The sequence below is a fragment of the Saimiri boliviensis genome, chromosome 1 (genome assembly GCF_048565385.1).
Source record: "Saimiri boliviensis isolate mSaiBol1 chromosome 1, mSaiBol1.pri, whole genome shotgun sequence".
Classification (NCBI taxonomy): domain Eukaryota; kingdom Metazoa; phylum Chordata; class Mammalia; order Primates; family Cebidae; genus Saimiri; species Saimiri boliviensis.
Window position 1 is genome coordinate 114,390,084 of NC_133449.1, and position 20,773 is coordinate 114,410,856.

General features: G+C 53.9%; 1 protein-coding gene across 1 annotated transcript in view; it reads left to right on the forward strand.

Moving 5' to 3' along the window:
- CNGB1 (cyclic nucleotide gated channel subunit beta 1) overlaps positions 1–20,773 on the forward strand; it is a 101,113-nt gene that overhangs the window by 18,319 nt on the left and 62,021 nt on the right. The window contains exons 4-15 of the mRNA XM_074402281.1: positions 17–74; positions 353–425; positions 1,253–1,343; positions 1,448–1,478; positions 1,719–1,764; positions 3,812–3,887; positions 4,137–4,185; positions 4,596–4,797; positions 6,826–6,901; positions 7,973–8,009; positions 15,317–15,476; positions 16,455–16,538. Coding sequence (XP_074258382.1) covers positions 17–74; positions 353–425; positions 1,253–1,343; positions 1,448–1,478; positions 1,719–1,764; positions 3,812–3,887; positions 4,137–4,185; positions 4,596–4,797; positions 6,826–6,901; positions 7,973–8,009; positions 15,317–15,476; positions 16,455–16,538 — 983 coding nt within the window. The remainder of the gene's footprint in view (positions 1–16; positions 75–352; positions 426–1,252; positions 1,344–1,447; positions 1,479–1,718; positions 1,765–3,811; positions 3,888–4,136; positions 4,186–4,595; positions 4,798–6,825; positions 6,902–7,972; positions 8,010–15,316; positions 15,477–16,454; positions 16,539–20,773) is intronic.

Here is a 20,773-nt window from a genome sequence, read left to right on the forward strand (position 1 = left end):
TGTTCGAACCCTCTAGCCCCCCGAAGAGTCATTCAAGGAGGAGGAAGTGGCTGTGGCGCACCCAAACCCTCAAGGTGAGTGCAGAAGCCCGGCTGGTAGGGCAGGTTGGGGCACATTCTCCCCTGGGAGCCTTGCAAAGCCCACAAGGCTGGCTTACCCATTTCACAGATGAGGAAACTGAGGCTCAGAGAAGCTAAGGGCGGGCTCCTGGAGACTTCAGCTGAGCTGAGCTGGAGCCTGGCTTTCTGACCTCAGGGGGCTCCCTCCTCTCCCCTGACTTGATCTCCCCAAGCAAGGTAGAAATGGGTCTCTCTGAGGCCTCAGGTCTGAAGGATGAGGGGTTCTTTTCCAGCGACCAAGGAGGCTGCCCTTACTTCCACCATATCACTCCAGGCCCAGGGCGCTGATTTTTCAGAAATGAACAGGTACTGCACCACCCTCCCCTCTCTTCAGGGCCAGCCCACACCCCTAACTCCACTCCCAGCTAGGGAGCCCTGGGGATTGGGGTGGGGATGGGCACTGAGCTCAGCTCTGCCGCCATTCTGGGCAAAGCCCTGGGACATCCTGGGAATTGGCTGAAGTGAGCTTCAGGTGGAGGGTGGGTTCTCCTGAGCCACATGAGAAATGTGATCAAGAGAAACTGGGTCAGAGCTGCATAATGAGCTCCCCTGTCCAGGGGGCCAGACATTTCTCAGTGCTCTGGTAAGCTGCAGGTCCAATGGGGTCAGAGCTTCTGCTTTTCCCAGAGAAGCCAGAAATCCAGGCTTTTGCATGGAATCTCCCAGTTGAGTCATACTTTTCAGACCTATGGTGCTTGGAACCTGAGCATGGCTGGGGCCGGGCTGGCCTCAGGCAGGGAGGCCGTGACCTTCACATTCAGGCTGCTGAGGCTCTGCCACAGCACACACCGCAGCAAACCTTGGGCCTTCTGGAGCGCCATGTGTGCTCAGAGCAGGACAGTGGGGGAGGCAGGAGGAGAGGGAAGTCAGCTGCTCCGCCCTAAGCATCCAATGGGGGTGGGCTCTGAATGGCACCCGGTCTGCCTGGCCTCATGAAGAAGCATCAGCGTCCCTCATTTTTCAGAGAAGGTCATGGAGCTTCTGGGGGTGGTGGTGTGTCTGAAGTCTCACAGTGGGGAGACGGTGGTTTAGGATTCAAGCCAAGTTCTTTAGGACACTGGACTGCCCTTGGGCCAGTGGGGAGCTAGAGCTAGGGGAAGTTGAGGGTGGCTTGGTGTCCCTATCCATCCCAGTCCCAGCCGCAGAGTGCTGAGCTGGCTCATGAAGGGCGTGGAGAAGGTGGTCCCGCAGCCTGTCCACGGCGCCAGGGAGGACCCGGCTCAGGTACTGCTGGGGCTGGAGGCTGAAGGGGCCGGGTCAGGGAGGGGCTGTGGGGAGGCGGCTGCCCTTGGGCTCCCTGCCAATGTCTGTCTGTCTGTCCTTGGCAGATCCTGGGTCATGGCAGCACTGGGGACACAGGTAAGACCAAGGGGCAGGATGGCTTTTCAGCAGTGGGGCTGAGGGGCTGCAGGGCTACGGGGCTGCTGGGATGGGCCCCACCCCTGGGGAGCCTCTGCCCAGGCCGGAGCATCTCATCTGACTGACCCTGCGTTTGAACCTGCGGTTGAGTTGGGCTCTCAGTGCCCACTCCAGGCTGCCCAGGCGGCTGGGGCAGGTCTCCTGCTGCTGACTGCCTTTCTGTATTTTTTGATCCTGCAGGGTGCATAGATGAACCCAATAAGGCCCTTGAGGCCCAGGACACTAGGTGAGTCCTTGTCCCTGAGTGTCACTGTTGTCTGTGTGTGTGGCGGGAGGAACAGGGCCTTGGGTTCAGGAGCAGGATCTGTTACCCCCTCGGGGGTGGCCTCGGATGTGCCCCCTGTCTCCTCTGGGCTTGTTTCCTGCCACAGGATGGGGACAGTGGACCGTGTGCTGCTCATGGTTTGTGGCGGGCGGTCCCTGGGTGCTCCCAGGGGCGAGTGGGCGGTCCCTGGGTGGGGCCACCCTCTGAGAATAGGGAGGGGCTGGGCTGAGCTCCTCACAGGTGGGCTTCATGTAGGTAGGCTCTGTGTGGAAACTGGAAGCAGGGCTTGGGCCACTGTGGAGGACATCAGGGTGCCCAGGCTGGCCTCAGCATCCGACTCCTCAGAGCTGACTCGGGGAGGGGTGGCTGCCCCATCAGTAACGGTGGCAGGCTGGTGGGGGGACTATGGCAAAAGGGGAGGTAGGGAGCCCCGAGAAGGGGCCCTACTCAGTTTCAGCTGCTTCTGCCTTGCAGTCTGCAGGGCTTGTGTGGCCAGATTCTCCAGGTTTTCTAGAGAAGCTAGAAATCTAGCTTTTTATGTAAAATCTTCAATTTTTAGTCAAGAAGTTTTCAGCACACTGTAGACCCCCCAAAGTAAGCCTGAAGTTTCCAGTTTGTAATTTCTTTTTCTTTCTTTTTTTTTTAACTTTTTTTTTTTTTTTTTTTGAGATGGAGTTTTGCTCTTGTTACCCAGGCTGGAGTGCAATGGCGCGATCTCGGCTCACCGCAACCACCTCCTCCTGGGTTCAAGCAATTCCCCTGCCTCAGCCTCCCGAGCAGCTGTGACTACAGGCGTGCACCACCATGCCCAGCTAATTTTTGTATTTTTAGTAGAGACAGGAGTGCAATGACGTGATCTCTGCTCACTGCAACCTCTGACTCCTGGGTTCAAGCAATTCCCCTGCCTCAGCTTTCCAAGTGGCTGGGACTACAGGCATGTGACACCCCACCCAGCTAATTTTTTTGTATTTTAGTAGAGACAGGGTTTCACCATGTTGGCCAGGCTGGTCTTGATCTCCTGACCTCATGATCCACCCGCCTCAGCCTCCCAAACTGCTGGGATTACAGGCATGAGCCACCACACCTGACCCAGTTTGTAATTTCTGCTGGAAATCCAGCCATGAATCCATCTCCATTCATCCTATTCATTCATTCCTTCACTCATTCATTTATTAGACTGTTGGCTCCTTGAGGACAGGGACTTTTGTCCTGGTCACTGATGAATGCTTGGTGCCGAGCACAGCACCTGCCACAGAATGAGGATTCAGCACACATGAAACAAATTGGTGAATGAATACACATATATACTTAATGACACATTCCATCCATCCATCCATTCATCGCTGCAGCTCTCTCTGTGTCTTTTGGCCCTCTACTTCCTTCTGAGACATACTCAGCTGATTCCTGGGACCATTAGCACAGTTTAGGAGGAGGGCGCCTGGAAGACTCACCAGCCTTCTTTTTGGCCATACTTAGGGATGGCGCTTCTCTGAAGAGTGGGGCTTCCTGGAGGCCAGATGGATTTTGGATCCAACGCTTGACTTTGGGACAAGCCAATAATTGTGGGGCCCAGGGCAAATGCACATGTAGGCCCCTTAAAAATTTTTTAATGTTTTCAGACTATGACAGCAGACTATGTAACCAAAAACAGGTTATTTGAAGGATAAGGCCTTGAGTGATGGCACAGGGCACACTCCCATGCAGCCAGCCCTGTCTGTCCCAGCACAGGATGTCCCAGGGCTGCACTCACTCAGCTCCTCAAGTCCCTCAGGGGCTCTTGCCCCTCCCCTGCTGCCCCAGGTTCCAGAGCCTGGTCCAGCCCTGGCTCAGAATTGAAGGCTGGCAGGATTTCCCCGCCCCCTTGGAGGTCTTTGAGAATTTCCAGGACAAGGCACCCACTGTGCGGACAGGGGTGCAGGGCACGGAGACCGTGCCCTGAGGTAGGCCGTTAGGTAGTGCGCTGGCCCATTCCCTCAGGGCGCTCTGCTGACCACCAGCCCCTCCGCAGGCCGGGGCCTCGGCTGCTGCTATGGATGGAGCGGAATCTGGAGAGAGTGCTGCCTCAGCCCCCCAGATCCTCCGAGGTGAGCCAAGGAAGGGAGGGGCAGGGAGTTGAGTACTTGGGGAGCTTCTGGGGCCCCAGGAGGGCCTGCCTCCTCCTGCAGGCTGTCCCCACCTCCAGGAACTCAGGAGGGGGTGATGCCCCCCTCAGAAAGTTCTTGATGGGGGGAGTGACTGTGAGAGGGGGTGGGGATTCAGGAGAAGGAGTGGGGGTGGGGGGAGTGCACAGAGCTTGGTATGGCCTATGACCTTGAACCATGTTTGTCACCCAGGTCTGGAGAGAGGAGCCTGAAAGTGCCACAGGTGCTGCTTTGGACCCAGGTACAGGGAGGGGAGCTCAGGAGGGGGCTTTCTGGGATGGTCACGGGCTAGGCTCAGGGATTAACTGGGCCCTGGAGGATCCCCCAGAGTCCCTTAGCCCCCACCCAGGCTAGGACGGGGTTCAGGGCTTGCCAGGAGCAGGCTGTTGTGAGGACCACCAGATTCCCCTCCCCAGTCCAGGATGGGAAGCCAGAGTCTCGGAACAGACTTGTGCGGTCTTGGACAAGTCCCTTCTCCTTCCTGGGTCTCAGTTCCTATGTCTTTCTGGTCTCTTTGAGGGTAGGGATGGGTGAGGTGATCCCCAAAAGCTCCCCAATCAGTTAGTACCTTGAATCTGGCCTCTGTGCCCTTGCAAGGTCAGAGGAAGCCCCTTTGTGGCATCTCTAGCTCCTGCTTTCCCTGCTGCTTAGCACCTCCAGGACGCCCCCAGGAAACGGGACCCAAGCTGCAGGCCCAGGAGATCCCCTCCCTGCCTACGCCAAGCCCCCTGCAGCCCAAGGAGGCACCCAAGGAGGAACCCAAAGAGGAACCCAAGGAGGCACTGGCTCCAGAGCCCCAGCCCAGCTCTCAGGCCCAGGCCTCTTCCCACCCTCCACAAAGGGACCCTGCCAGGTGAGCCACCCTCAATGCAGTACCTCCCACCGGGGAGCAGGGTGAGTACCTTATTCCTGCCCAACACCCAACCTCCACAAAACCTGGAAGAAAATTCAACTGGATGTGTGCAGACCCCTTCCCAAGGCACCACATCAGCTTCACGCCCTTTCCCACATTTTCTGTGCTTTCAAAGCTTTCAAGCTTTGGGTAGTTTTTTTTTTCTTTAACACGCACCTGACAGGAGCAAACTATAATACTCTCCTACACTTTGCTTTTTTTTGAGACTGAGTCTTGCTCTGTCTCCCAGGCTGGAGTGCAGTGGCGCAATCTGCTCACTGCAGGTTCAAGCGATTCTCCTGCCTCAACCTCTTGAGTAGACTGGGATTACAGGTGTGGGCTGCCCCGCCCAGCTAACTTTCGTATTTTTAAAAGAGACAGGGTTTCACCATGTTGGCCAGGCTGGTCTCAAACTCCTGACCTCAAACGATCTGACTGCCTTGGCACCCCAAAGTACTGGGATAACAGGCATGAGCCATCCCGCCTGGCCTGCTTTTCTTTTTTTTTTCTTAACCTGAAAAATGTGCCTTAGAAGTGGTTTTATCCACACAGGTCTTACTGCATTCTTTCTTTAAAGCTGCAAGCACTTCGTTAAATGGATGCACCAGTTTTTATTTAACCGCTCAGTGGACATTTACATTTGTTTCCACTCTTACCACAATGAATAGCCCCTGCGTACCTCATTGGGTTCACGCACTAGTAAATCGGGAGGATAAATCGGTGGAAATGGAGTTTCTAGGCCAAAGGAAACCCGTATTTAAAATGGGATACAGAGGCTGGGCACAGTGTGGCTCACGCCTGTAATCCCAGCAGTTTGGGAGGCCAAGGTGGGCAGATTACGTGAGGTTGGGAGTTCGAGACCAGCCTGGCCAACATGATGAAACCCCGTCTTTACTAAAAATACAAAAAAATTAGCTGGGCATGGTGACTGTAATCTCAGCTACTCAGGAAGCTGAGGCAGGAGAATTGCTTGAACCCAGAAGTGGATTGCAGTGAGTTCAGATCACGCCACTCATACCACTGCACTCCAGCTTGGGCAACAAGAGTGAAACTTGGTCTCAAAAAACAAATAAACAAATAAAATGGGTTACAGGCTGGATGCAGTGGCTCATGCCTGTAATTCTACTACTTTGGAAAGCTGTGGAAGCAGGAGTTTGAGACCAGCCTGGGCAGCATAGCAAGACTCCATTTCTACAAAAAAACAAAAACAAACAAACAAAAAAAAACTGGGCATGGTGGCATGTGCCTGTAGTCCCAGCTACTCAGGAGGCTGAGACAGGAGTGAGCTATGATCACACTATCTTGGGCCACCAATTCAAGCAAGAAAGAAGGAAGAAAAAAGGGAAGGAAGGAAAGAGAGAAGGAAATCAGGACAGGTGTTACCACAAGCCATGTGTGAGATACCCAAAATGCACCCACTTCTGGGGGTGGGTGGGAGGGTGGGGGGAGCCTGAGCTGTCTGTGGGCCTGAACAGCAACCGGAGGTTCACTTAGGGAGGGTGGAGAGGGGGAAAATGGTCTTCAGGGCTGGAGACCTGGGCTCTGGCTCCTGGCAGCCTCTGCCTCCTGGCAGGCTTGTTTTTCTTTTTCTTTTTTTTTTTTTTTTCACACGGAGTCTTGCTCTGTCTCCAGGTTAGAGTGCAGTGGTGTGATCTCGGCTCAGCTCACTGCAATCTCCGCCTCCCAGGTTCAAGTGATTATCTTGCCTCAGCCTCCGGAGTAGCTGGGGCTACAGGCATGCACCACCATGCCCAGCTAATATTTTGTATTTTTAGTAGAGACAGGGTTTCACCATGTTGGCCAGGATGGTCTCAATCTCTTAACCTTGTGATCCACCCGCTTTGGCCTCCCAAAGTGCTGGGATTACAGGCGTGAGCCACTGTGCCCAGCTGGTAGGCTTGTTTTCTGCCTTGGAGACGAGCTGACTCCAGCCTCAGTGTCCCCACGAGCCTTCCCACCTGGACACAGCACACTCTCTCTCACCTGTAGGCTGGTGGCATGGGTCCTGCACAGGCTGGAGATGGCCTTGCCGCAGCCAGTACTACATGGGAAAACAGGGGAACAGGTCAGTGCTGGGCACGTGGAGTGGGGGCCTGGTGGTGGTGAGAGGGGTCTTGGGAACTCAGGTAAGGAGGAGGATAGTTGGCCTGTGTCCCTGGGGTATGAAGGCACAGCAGGAAGAAGGGACCCTGTAGCAGGAGCCCAGCTCCCCCAGCCTTCCTGTCTGCATGGCCCATGTTCAGTACCCATACTCTCTGAGGCACGGTGGCCACAGAGCTGAGATGTGCTGGCCCCGCCCCACCTGCCAGGAATTCAGTCAGTGGGGGAGGCACTTCCATGGGGGAACAGAGAGGACATGGGGCGCAGAGGTGGAGCCTCCTGGGAGCATCAGGGAAGGCTTCTGGGAAAGTGGAGGTGGTTTCCAAACATGTGCAAAGGTCCAGAGATGAGAGATCCCCAGATTCCAGGAAGAAGCGAGGCTCACAGCAGCCAGCAGGCCCTGTGTGCTTTCCTGATATAGGGCTTCAACGTGAGTGGCCGGGCCTCTGTCACCCATACCTCTCCTCCAAGAACCAGGAACCTGGCCCTTGTTTTCTTGGCTGCAACTGGACGTCTTTATAGAAGCACCTGGAACTGGGTGGTGGGAGGCCTGATCTCTCTCTCGGCTGTGTGGCCGCGGCCCTGGCCCTCTCAGAACCTCAGTTGTCCCAGTGGAGAAATGATCAGTTCTTTGTTTACAGAACTCTCTACTGACATTCTCATACCCAGGGCTATGAGAATGCAGGTAAAGGGGTCTGTAAATAAAGCTGTCTAAGCCCCGGAGGAAGGAAGGCCCGGCCAGGTCCTGGGTCTTTGTGTCACTCAGGTGCTCCGCCTGGCTCCTCTGAGCAGGTGGCGCTGCTGTTGCTGTCTGGGGTCACCCCCACCTTGCTTCACTTGAGCAAGGCTCGAGCTCTCAAAGCCCCCTCCCCCACCTCAACTCCTTCCCTGGCCCTGGGCACAGCAGGGACTCTCTTCTCCATTCCATGGGACAACTGAGGCCCAGAGCAGTGGGTCAAGGTCACGCACGTGCTGGAAGGGGTGGCTGAAACAGGGAGGCTGGTGAGAATTTCCCTTTTTCTCTCTCTCCATGCAGGAGCCTGACTCCCCTGGGATGTGTAACGTGCAGACCAGTAAGTGACACGTGACTGGGTCCCTGTGTGCATTTCAGGCAGGGTTGCTAGGTGTCCTTGGGTCTGACTGTATGCGGGTAGGGGGCTGTCCCTGGCTAGACCTGGACTCATACAGGGCAGTTCAGGTCTCCTGGGCTGGAGCCGAGAGAGCTCTGCGCTCTGCAGGCCCCACCTCTGGTCAGCCTGGCCGGGTAGCCCAAGCCGGCCGAGAGCCAGCTTCTATCCCAAGAAAACAGTCCCAGGGCCAAGTCAGATGAGCTTACCTTCCTGCTGGTACTGCCCAGAGAGCTTCTCCCATCCCCTGGAAGCTGGGAAAATGGGTTTGGCCAAGCTGAAGGGAGAAGGGTGGGGTCTCCCTGGGGGATCCAGGCCCCACAGCTTCCAGTTCCCTTGAGCTGAGGGGTCCCCCTCACCTGCAGCTGGGTTGAGGAGGCATGTGATGCCCTTTATCTTAGCCCTAAGCCAGGAATCTGGGACGAGGACTGAGACCAGGAAGGGGCTGGGGCAGGATCTGTTCTTTCTTTTCTTTTCTTTTTTTTTTTTTTATTTGAGACGGAGTTTCGCTCTTGTTACCCAGGCTGGAGTGCAATGGCACGATCTCGGCTCACCGCAGCCTCCGCCTCCTGGGTTCAGGCAATTCTCCTGCCTCAGCCTCCTGAGTAGCTGGGATTACAGGCACGCACCACCATGCCCAGCTAATTTTTTGTATTTTTAGTAGAGACGGGGTTTCACCATGTTGACCAGGATGGTCTCGATCTCTTGACCTTGTGATCCACCCGCCTCAGCCTCCCAAAGTGCTGGGATTACAGGCTTGAGCCACCGCGCCCGGCCTTGTTCTTTCTTGACTTCATGGCCTCCAGAGAGGCATGCAGTGGACAAGCATTCATTCATTCCTTCATTCATTCAATACATAGTTAAGGACAGCCTACTATGTGCCAGCCCTGTGATGGGTTTTCGTAGTGATCAGAGTTCAGGGGCTGTGGGTGGTGTCCTCCTCTGTTCCAGGTCTCAGGGTGTCCCAGGGCTCTGAGCTCTGCCCTGTGTCTGCAATGCTGTGTCCAGCCCCAGCCCCACTAGGCTGATGGTGGTCTCCATGAGTGCCCTGAAGCTGGGGGTGGCCGCCATGGCCTGGAGCACACATAGGCCATTGGACTGTGGAGCTCAAGTCTGATGCAGAGACGTCGGGGGCGTTAGGGTTGATGGTAACCATGGCAATGACATGAGGAGGAGAGCTGGCCTGTCTCAGAGCAGGGCATGCTCAGTCTCTCATGGACACTCATGGCCAACCTGGGGCAGCAGAGCAGAGACCCTCACGGCTGCTGGGGCAGGCAAGGGGCAGAGCTCAGAGAACCAAAAGCACCTGCCCCAGGTCACAGAGCAAATCGAGTCCACCTGGCCTGGTAGCAGCAGCTGACAGAAACCAAAAAGATTTCCTCGGGGCAGAAAACCCTCAGGGGTCTGCATCTGAGGACGGAGCACCAGAACCTTCTTCTCTTCCCCTCTGGCAGGAGGCAGGATTCCCCGCCAGCTGTGGCCAGGGCCTCCCTGCAGTTCCCAGAGCATGTGGGTTATAGGTGGATGCTGGGTGGATGCTGGGTGGCCATGGGGGCCTGCTCTTGAGGACAGGGTGGGGAGCTGGCTTGGTTTCATCTTCTAGGGCTGCCATAACAGATGTGCACACACCAGGCAGCTGAGAACAGCAGGCACTGATTCTACCACAGTTCAGGAGCCAGAGGTCCAGGATCGAGGCGTGGCAGGGTTGGCTCCTCCTGGGGCTCTGAGCGAGACACACCTGTGCCCCTCTCCTTGCTCCTGGTGGCCACTTGCGGTCCTTGGCTTCTGGCCGCCCTCCAGTCCCTGCCTCCATCTCTTCACAGCCTTTACCTCCATGTCTGTGTGTGCCAAGCCCCCTGTCTCGGTTCTTTTATAAGGACATCAGTCATTGGATTTAGGGCCCATCCTAAATCCGGGATGATCTCACTTTGAGATTCTTAACTTAATCACACCCGCAAAGAAGCTATTTCCAAATGAGGTCACATTCACAGATAATGGGGTTAGGACGTGGAATTATCTTTTTGGGAGACACTATTCCACTCACGTCCCAATTCACGGGGAGACTCTGAGGGTCTCGGGGATATGTGGCCCCTACCCGCCCCATCCATTCACTCATCCACTCACTCATTCCCTCCGCCTGTCCACCCAGCCACCCACCCTGTCTTCTCCTTTGTTTCAGGGGTGATGGGAGCTGGAGGCCTCTGAAACAAGGGAGAAGGGAATCTGGGAGAGCTCAGATGGACACATGGATGGATGGAAGGAAGGAGAGAAGGATGTCCTGAAGAGAAGACCTTCGGGGGGGAGGTGGCCCCTGACGCCCCACCCTATTTCAGCAGTGAACCCCTCCCTCTCCACACACTCCCAGGCAAAACAAGGGGAGGCAGACTCACTTGCAACCAGACCCAGAGCCTCCCAGACCAGAACAAGGAGAAGGCCAGCCATGGGCAGCCTTTGAGATTTAGCCTAGATAGCAGGAGGACGACCCCCAGAGGGCTGTGGAAAAGCCCCATAGCTGGGCGCGGTGGCTCACGCCTGTAATCCCAGCACTTTGGGAGGCTGACGCAGGAGGATTGCTTGAGCCCAAACGTCCGAGACCACTGTGGGCAACACAGTGAGACCCTGTGTCTACAAAAACTTTTTTTTTTTTTCTTTTTTCTTTTTTTTTTTTTTTTGAGGTGGAGTTTCACTTTTGTAGCCCAGGCTGGAGTACAGTGACATGATCTTGGCTCACTGCAACCTCTGCCTCCCGAGTTCAAGTGATTCTCCTGCCTCAGCCTCCTGAGTAGCTGGGACTGCAGGCACACACCACTATGCCCAACTAATTTTTTGTATTTTTAGTAGAGACAGGGTTTCACCATGTTGGCCACCCTGGTCTCGAACTCCTGACCTCAGGTGATCCACCTGCCTCGGCCTCCCAAAGTGCTGGGATTACAGGTGTGAGCCACCATGCCCAGCCTAAGAAACCCTTTTTTTAATTAAAAAAAAAAAAAGCCCCATAGATGGAGGACTCAGTATTAAGCATCTCTTCGAGAGGATGCATGCACAGCCCCCAGTGTGGTACCTGGCACAGTCAGCACCTTGACAGGATACAGTTTTTCCCAGAGAGGTTTCTCCCTAGGCCTGGCCATGCTCTCTCCTTCCAAGGCTTGGGGACACCTGTGAGCAGCAGCAAGTATTTTCATTAACATTAAAAGAGCGTAAATGAGCACATCAAACCTGTGATTGCATGATATTATTGCTTAGGATAAAGCTAAAAGAAGGGTTTCAGTTTTAAACATGGGTGGACTGAATAGGCCTTGGCATGGGGTATTGGGTTGCAGGAGGGGAGGAATTAGCAAGGGGTCCTGAGCCGGGGGTCCTGGCTCCCAGCTGGCCCGCACATGTCTTTGTTTGGGCCATGGAGTGATTTTAAAAATTAGAATTGGTTGCCAACATTTAAAAATCAGCTAGCTTTACATGAAAAGATCTGGCTTCTCTCAGAAACTGGGTAGACCTGGCTGTAATGGGCCCACACTGTGCTTATGAGGACAGTCTGAGCAGCTGCTGGCACCTGCAGAAAGGTGGCACCTGCCCCTTCATTTGTATACATCATTGCCCTGGCTGGGCAGGCCTTTGTTTGAGATCCTTGAGGTCGCAAACTGGCGATGAGGTGGGGCGATCCCAGTAGAGCTAATGAAGTGTGGTATACAGAGAGTGGTGGGACTCCGGCTCCTCTGGAGCCCAGCGTCCTTAATGTAGAAGATAAAACTAGAGAAGCTGGGGCCTGATTTTAGGAGACTAGGCTATAGGTAATGGGGAGCCATTGAAGGTGATTGAGCAGGGGAGTGACTCCAGAAAGATGACTCTGGGACTGAGCAAGCATTGGAGACAGGGAAAGCAATCAAAGTAGGGCCCCTCCAAAGCACATGGGGCCAACTATGAAGAATGTCCTACCCCAGACTTTTTTCGGATTCAAGAGTCCAGGAAGCTGGGAAGCTGTCTTTTTTTTTTTTTTTTTTTTTGACGACCAAGCAATGGTTATGGAAGAATCTGCTTTTTTTGAGAAGTACCTGCCTCTTCAGATGATTCCGACGATGGGGGAGAGGATGGGACCATACTTTGAGAAACACCCAGTGAGAGGTTAGTGCTTTGGGCCAGGTGGGAGGAGATGTGAGCCTGGATCAGGGAGAGGCAGGGAAGGTATCAGGATCCAGGCCTGCCAGAAAGGGTGGAGGTTTGGAGTTAGGGCTCAGGCTTTGACAGAGACCCAGGGGTCCAGGTGGGGGCCTTAGCCTAGAACCCACGTGCCCAGGCTCCTGCCTGCTGATCCTGGAAGCAGGGGCTGCTTCCCACATGAGGCTGCTGACTTCACTGGCCGGGTCAGAGCCTTATTTGATAGCCCTAAAGACAGAGAGGCAACTGACCAGGAGGTGGCGTGCCAGGGTGGAGTGGCAATTTCTATGGGAACTGGAGCACCCCTAGCTCCTGGGCACCTGGGTAGGGCGGAGGAGAAGCTGGGCGAGCTATGAATCAGACACCTGCAGAGAGGAGCGCTTGGAGCTCCAGGGGTGGGCCAGCGGCTCCTGTACCAGGCCTCTTGGGGGCCTGCCCTGGAGGCTGTGTGGCAACATACCCCATCCCACCCTTCCAGGTCAGTGACCTTGGGCGCCATCCTCCTCTCAGAGCTGTAGAACTTCTAGCTGTAAAATGGGAACAGTATAGGACATGCCTTGCAGGCCTGCTGCAGAGATGAAAAGAGGAAATGAGGCCGGGCGTGGTGGCTCACTCCTGTAATCCCAGCACTTTGGGAGGCTAAGGTGGGTGGATCACGAAGTCAGGAGTTAGACCAGCCTGGCCAATATGGTGAAACCCTGTTTCTACTAAAAATACAACAATTAGCTGAGTGTGGTGGCATGCACCTGTAATCCCAGCTACTTGGGAGGCTGAGGCAGGAGAATCGCTTGAACCCGGGAGACAGAGGGTGCAGTAAGCTGAGATTGCACCAGTGCACTCCAGCCTCGGTGTCGCAGCGGGACTCTGTCTCAAAAAAAAAAAAAAAAAAAAAAAAAAAAAACGAAATGCTTGTAAAATGCCCACTCACTAAAACATGACCTGAAAAGAAAAGGTTACTGGAAGGGAAAGCAAATGTGGAAGCCAGGGCAACATCAATTCTTAAGGACAGCCGCTGATGCCGGCGAGGCGCTCACAGGCACATTTATCACCGAGGACGGTGCCCTGGGAAAACAAGAGTCAGGGGACCTGGCTCTGCCTCCACCTTCCTGTGAGGCCTGGGACAAGACACTCAGCCTCTCTGAGCTGGCTCTCTTAAAAGGGGGAGAGTACTGTTCCTGCCCTTTGGGGCTTCTGTGAAAGCTCACGTGCTGACAGGCAAGACATTCTGTTCCCTGGATGTTCCCTGCTATGTCTGGGCAGGAACTTGTACCCCAAGGGGTTGCCCAGAGTGGAGACACTGTACCACTGCTGGACAGCAGCGTAGACTGACGTGGATGATGCGCCCCACCACCAAATTCAGGGTCACACTTGGAGGAGCCTCCCTGGCCAACCCTCAGGGATGTTTGCAGGGCCAGAGGAGCCAGAAGCCACCATGGAAACAGCTAGCTCAGGATGTGCTTGGGGCTCCCCTAGAGGGCAGGCAGCACCTCATCTGTGAGACAGGGATAATATCTGTACCTAGAAGTGGGGAGGTCCATGCCCGGCACATGGGAAGCACCCCACAAAAGGGGGTGTTTATCTATGTCTCAGTTTGCTCATCTAAAATGGGGAGTAAAATATAAAAGAGTGAAAATAAAATGGGGATGCTAATTATAAGCTTGAAAAGTTGATGTGGGGACTAATTGAGTTATTCCGTGTAAATCACCCAGCACAGGGCCTGGCACATAGGAAGTGCTAGAAAATGCAGCTGCTGTTACTATTATGTTGTTATGCAACATCATAAATAATAAGAGCCAAAGTCTCAGGATAAGACTTGAGGCCAGCTTCCATTTAAAGTCACCGTTACCACCACCTGGGGATGGTGGCACATGCCTGTAGTCCCAGTTACTCAGAAGGCTGAGGTGGGGGGATTGCTTAAGCCTGGGAGGTAGAGGCTGCAGTGAGCCATGATTGCACCAATGCATTCCAGCCTGGGCGACAGAGCAAGACCCCGTCTTGACAACCGTCACTATTACTAATTCATGTTTGGCTGAGGGCCACCAAGATCCCTGGAGCTTTTTGGGGACAACGGGTATCCAAGCATTGTCCTTTGTCCCTGACATCTGCCTGGGGGTAGGCTTAGGTTTCTGATGAGATGCCCCTGCATTCCCTTTGAGCATCTGCCAAGCTCACAGGCCCAGGGTGTTTTTGTTGTCAAGGACCAGGATAAGTAAAGAAATGTCGAAAATTACAGACTCCCATCTGAAGGTGGGGCCATCCCCGTGAGAAAGTTGAATTTCTTCTAGGCCCAGGAGGAAGGGAAGGACTCTCAGAAGCAAATGCCAGGCATACGCACATGCTGTCACCAGAGGATGGCATCTACAGAGCAGGGAGAGGGCAAACTCTCTGCTTCCCTCAGGACGATCCGGGCCACTGTACCTGGATGTGGCCAGGTGGACCCTGAACCTGGGCCTTCTGGCATCCCTGTGATGCTGTGAAGCATTGTTTCTGCCTCTGCACAAATCTTTTTTTTTTTTTTTTTGAGACCGAGTCTCGCTCTGTCACCAGGCTGGAGTGCAGTGATGCAATCTCGGCTCACTGCAACCTCTGACTCCCTGGTTCAAGCGATTCTCCTGCCTCAGCCTCCCGAGTAGCTGGGACTACAAGCACACACCACCACACCCAGCTAATTTTTGTATTTATAGTAGAGATGGGATTTTACCATGTTGGCCAGGATAGTCTCAATCTCCTGACCTCAGGTGATCTGCCTGCCTCAGCCTCCCAAAGTGCTGGGATTACAGGGTGAGCCACTGCGCCCGGCCCACAAATCTTTAAGGAGGCCCCAGTGAGAAACAAACAGGCTCAACCATCATCAAAGCTCTGTCTCAAGAGGAAAGAGGGGAAAATAATGGAGACAGAGTGAATGAGCACAGGGTTCAACCCATCACCTGAACACTGATCTGGTCCCGCTGCAGATGGAAAGTGTCCTTTCCCCACTGCACAGCTAAGCACTGATGCACTGCTGGCGATGGCCGGGGCTCCCCGTGGGCTCCCTGGGACTTGGAGGCCCAAGCCCACGCTCCTGCACATCCCACAAACAGCTCTTCCTGTGTTCCCTGCAGTCAGCATCCTTCCCGGAGGGCAAGTGGAGCCTGACCTAGTCCTAGAGGAGGTTGAACCGCACTGGGAGGGTGCCTGCCAGGATGTCAGTACCAGCCTGCAGAGTACAGAGGTGGTTCCAGCTTATGAAGAAGAGAACAAAGCCGTGGAGAAGATGCCCAGGTGGGGAGTCTGAGAAGATCCTAAAAAATTAGTTATTGTTTGAGAAGGTACTAAGCATGCAGCCCCTTGTCTCAAAGCTATACAAAGGCACAGAGCAGGAACCAAGCCTGCTTCTCCCTGCCTTATACCTGTCCTTCTCCCACGGGTACACAAGCTACCAGGTTCCTATGTGCCACTCCAGAGACGGTCTGGCCATGTGTAAGCTCGCATCTCCCTCCTCTTTCTTCTTTTTTTTGTACAGAAGGTAGCACATCACATGTACCTATCTGTACCTTGCTATATTCGTTCAACAATATACCTTGAGGTCTTTTCACATTCAGGATATAGAGAGCATCTTCATTTTTCAGTGCTGCATAGTATGCCCTCGCATACTATGGCATACTACGGCGTAAATTATGGCTGTACCATAATTTATTAAACCTGTTCACTATTGATGGACATTTAGGTTGTTTCCAAAATTTTGTTATCATGAACAATTCTGCAACAGGCTCCCTGCATACAAAAGTATCTTCCAAAACAGGCACTTTTATATGCATGTCTTTGCACATGTGTGAGTACATCCGCAGGAGAGTTCTAGAGGGGGATTGCTAGGTCAGTGGTCATGGGAATGTGGAATTGTGGTTCTGATTTGCAAATCGCCTTCCATAGGGATGTCATAATCTTTCTTCCTGCTAGAGATGCTTGGTGACAGTGGGAGGTCTCGTGTTCTGAAGCCCATAACTTACAAAGCTAAGATGGGGAAACTGAGGCCCAGAGAGGATCAGAGGCTGACCTACAGTCACCACTAGCACAGTGGCTGGGACAGTCCCCTCATGCAGAGGAGAGGGTTGCTCAGCTGGGGCTCCCCAGGTTGAGCCTTGGTTGGAGGGTCCAGGTCTGAGCTCAGGAGTCATGGGACATCCTACGGAAAATGGGGCAGCAGGTAGACTGGGGGGCAGCTTCAGGTGGGCTCACCTCCTGCCTCTAACCCTAACTCAGGGAGCTGTCCCGGATTGAAGAGGAGAAAGAAGATGAGGAGGAAGAGGAAGAGGAGGAGGAGGAGGAGCAGGAGGAGGTGACTGAGTAAGTGATTTTCCCACCTGGCTGGGGATGGCCCTGGGGCTGGGGTTGGCTGAACTCCTGGGGTCTGGGCACTCTCTGCTGCTCAAGGGAGCTCCTTTCTGTTGTTCTGTGCTGTGTGAGGCTGGGCTTTGATCAGAGAGGCTGGGAGAAGCTGGGGTCCCCCTGCTGTGCTCATAATGACCTGGGAATCATATTACCCACCACTCCACCTCCCTCTACAGACACACACACTACAATGCAGCCTCCAAGAGGGCTGGGACTTTTGTCTGTGGCTTTCACTGCCATGTCCCCAGAGCCTAGAACAGTGCCTGGTACACAGTAGGCACCAAATAAATGTTAGTTGACTGCATGAATGGATGTATGAATGGACATACGCAGTGGGCTACAAGTTCCCCCCGTTATTCACAAACCCAAGGCTGCCTCCCCTCCATATGCCCCACTGTGGCTGCCTTTGATGCCTTCTGAGAATGTCTTGGGTTCTGCTCTACTGCTCAGGAACGGTCGATCGTCCACCCATATCCATAGATTTCAACGTTAAACACACGGAAGAGTTGAGTTAAAATCAAAGTTAAAAACGAGGTCGGGTAATAGAGGGATGAACAGCAGGCAGCTGGACACACCTGTGCCTGGAGTTGGGCCAGGGAGAGGTGGTGCTGGAGATGTGACATTGGGATTCTGGGCACGTAGGTAGCACTGAAAACTGTAGGGCTCGATATGCTCAGGGAGTGAGTGTGGATAGAGGGGAGGCTTATGGGGACATGAGGAAGCAAAAAGGACTGAGAAGGAGGAGCCAGTGAGCAGGGAGGAGACAAGAAGAGCGTGGGGCCCAGAAGACAAGTTAGTGTTGCAAGAAGGTCAGCTGGGCGTGGTGGCTCACGTCTGTAATCTCAGCACTCTGGGAGGCCGGGCAGTTGGATCACTTGAAGCCAAGAGATCGAGACCAGTCTGGCCAATATAGCAAAACCCTATCTCTACTTAAAAAGAAGACCAAGAAAAAAGAAGTACTGCCTCAAAAGCAGGTTGTAAAGCCTTGAACTTGTTTTCCCAAAGGCAGTAGGGAGCCATTGAAGGTTCTTGAGCAGGAGAGTGGCATGGTCTGGCAGCTGTGTTGGAGAAAGACTGAGGCAGGGAGAACAGTGAGGAGGCTGTTACGGTGGATCAGGTGATAGTAAGTTACTCTGTTCGTGTCCCAGTTCCCTGGCATTATGTCCCTGTCTCTCTGCCCACCATGGTAACCTGTGGCCTACACCCCTTCTCCCTGACCTGTCCCTCTGGCCTTGGCCTGAGACAGGATGGCACCATGAGTGTTAGGAGCACAGGTTTGGGCCTCAGAAATGCCAATGCCACTTCGCTTCTGTCAGTGAAATGACTGGGGCAAGTGGTGTACCCGCTCAGAGCTTCTGCCTCCACATCTGTAAAATGGGGGATAACAAAAGCCTCCTGCAGAGGGGTCATCAGGGGGTCATCAGGGCCAGGCCTGGGATAAGTGCCCCATTAACGGCCACTGATGTTCTTGTCCCCTAAGAGGGTCTCTTTTCGTTCCGGTCAGGAAATAGTTAAACAGGATTTCAGAGCTGGAAGCAGCCTGTTCAGTGTCATCTGCTTTTAGTCCATAGTTCACATAGACTTACTCACATAGACTCTTTCCGTCTTTTACAGGAGGCCACACAGCCTCTGCTTGCTTCCCTGCAGTGACGGAGAGTTCACAGCCTCTCAAAGACTGTCCATTCCATCCATATGCCTCTCTGACTTGTGAAACTATTTTTTACACCAAAACTAAGCCTGCTTCCCTATAGCTCTGTCCCTTCCCGACTTGTCTTCATTCTGCCTGTGGGCCTCCATGCAGTCCCTGCTGCTGGTTTCGTTACAGCAGCTTGTCTGCCCTCTGCGCTCTCCCTGCCTCTGTGTGGAGAGCATAGCTATGAGTGGCTCCCCTGCTGAACCCGTACCCCTAACACCCAGGCCAGAAAAACCCTGTATTTGCCAGTGCTCTGGAGCCGAGACACCCTTTCAAGGCCAGTGACCAACTGTGCTCACATACAGGCATTAACTATACGCATGTTCTCAGAATGCAGTACACACGGGCACACACATGCGCAGCTGCACTATACATGTATGCACCAGCACACTGACAGACATACATGCCGGGTTATGCACACATCATGTACAGGCATGCACACACATCCTGCATATATGCACAAGCACAGGCAGCACGTTCATACATGTTCATACGTGTGTGCACACAAGTACACATGTGCACACATCCACACGACAGCCTTGCACACACGCACATGGATCCGGAGTTCCCCACAGATGCTGCAGGCATGTATGTCTTTATACAAATGTTCACCCAGAGTTTTCAACTCTGGGAACTTTTGGGCTTCAGGCCCAGGAAGGGACAAGCGAGTGATCGAGTGGGTGGTCCCAGGGCCAGGGCCAGAGGGTGTGAGGCCCAGGGCAAGCAGAGCTGGGCTGTCACTGACTGGGAAAGGATGCTCTTGGGCAGCTTTGCAGAGGCACAGGTTACTGATGACGCAAGGGTCCCAGTGGCAGGCAGACGGTCGCCTAGCGACCCGGTCTCTGCAGGCAACAGCTCAGCTTTTCCTAGCAACTTCAGCCTTTTGGTCCCTCCTGGCCTCCCTGGGGGCGCTTCTGCAGTTCCTTGCACATTCCCTCAATCTGATTAGAAGCAGGAAGGGTTGGTGGCTCCTTTACCACTGGAGCCACCCTGGCTCGGGAGCTGGGCTCGTGGCTGGGCCGGTGCTCTCCCCATTCTCCATGTACATGCACCGACTCGGGCTTGGGATGAATGTCACAGCCCCCAGCTGAACCCCTGCTCGTGGGTATCCTGACTGGCACTGACCGAGAGACCAAGTAGGTGGCTGCCTCTCCCTGAGGCTCCCCTCCTTCCTTCTTTTGGGGCTGGGATTTCAGGTGGAGAGTTTGCTGAAGGTGACAGTGAGGACCTTAATGTGGGGGTACAGCCTGCGAGGTGGCTCAAGGGAGGAGGGGTGGACCGGTAAGCCTTTGAGAGCTGGCTGCCACTGCCGCTCCCTGGATCTTAAACTTGGAAAGCCAGGCGGGCCTCCAGGAAGCCCACCTCAGCCAATCTGTCTGTTCCTCTGTCCCTGAGACTTGGGAACTCTCTGGAAGTTGATGGCCTGTTGCTTCTGGGCTGCACAAGAGGGTGCCTTGGTAGGCACTGGGCACCCTGTCAAACAGGGGCAATATGGCTTTGGTATATGGCCACCAGACAGCCCCTGGCAATGCTGACAGCGCCACCACTGGGTTGTTTAGGTGTTTTGATAGCTGGGGATGTTTGTGCAAAATGTTCCTCAATCCACGTGGGTGATTTCATAACCCTGCAGATCACTGCCTCCTCTGGGATTAATAATAATAATGACAAGAATAATAATAATGGCTGCCATTTGACTTAGGATTTTTTTCTGGGCCACACACTGCTAAAGTAGCCTGAATGGCAGATTCTATCATTCTCTCATCCCATTTCACAGATGAGAGAACTGAGATTTAGAGACGGGGCCCTGCCACTAAGTACAGAGCAGGGATTCTTGGTATTACAGACAAGCAAAGCCTCTCCCAATGTTCAGTGAGGAAGAATACAGAAGAATCACCAGAACAACACCTGGCAGTCTTTTTTTTGACTTTTTTATGAGATACTCATTGGCCCTTCTGATCTTACTTAAATAGGTCAGGCTGCCCAGGCTGGGCAAATCCTACCCATTTGACAGATGAGCAGACAGAGGCAGCCCAAGGGCTTTGAGGTGACTTGCCCAAGGCCAGCAGTGGCTTCTGATCTGATACTGGAATAAGCAGGATTCCAAGAAGCCTCTGGCTTCTCTGGGCCTGTGGGCAGTTCATTTTCTGAGCCTTTGTGCTGTAGGCAAAGAGCCGAGACAGGCCCCGTATCTATTTCAGGAAAGTCATCCAGTCATCCCCTTGCTGCCAGAGACCCGTCTTTAACCCATTTGAGCAAGGCTGACGTCTCCTTAGTGTAGAAGGCACAGTCTCCAAAATACTCGGAGGCAGGCAGTGAAACAGAGCATGAAGCACGTGGCCTTGGGGTCAGGGATGCCGTGTCTTATCCAGGCCCGCCTTGCACAGGCGGTGTGACCGTGGATCTGCCATCAAGCCTCCCTGAGCCTCTGTTTTCTCAGCTGGCATGTGAGCAGTAACAATTTCAATCTGTCAGGGTTATGTGGAATTTGGGGTTTTTT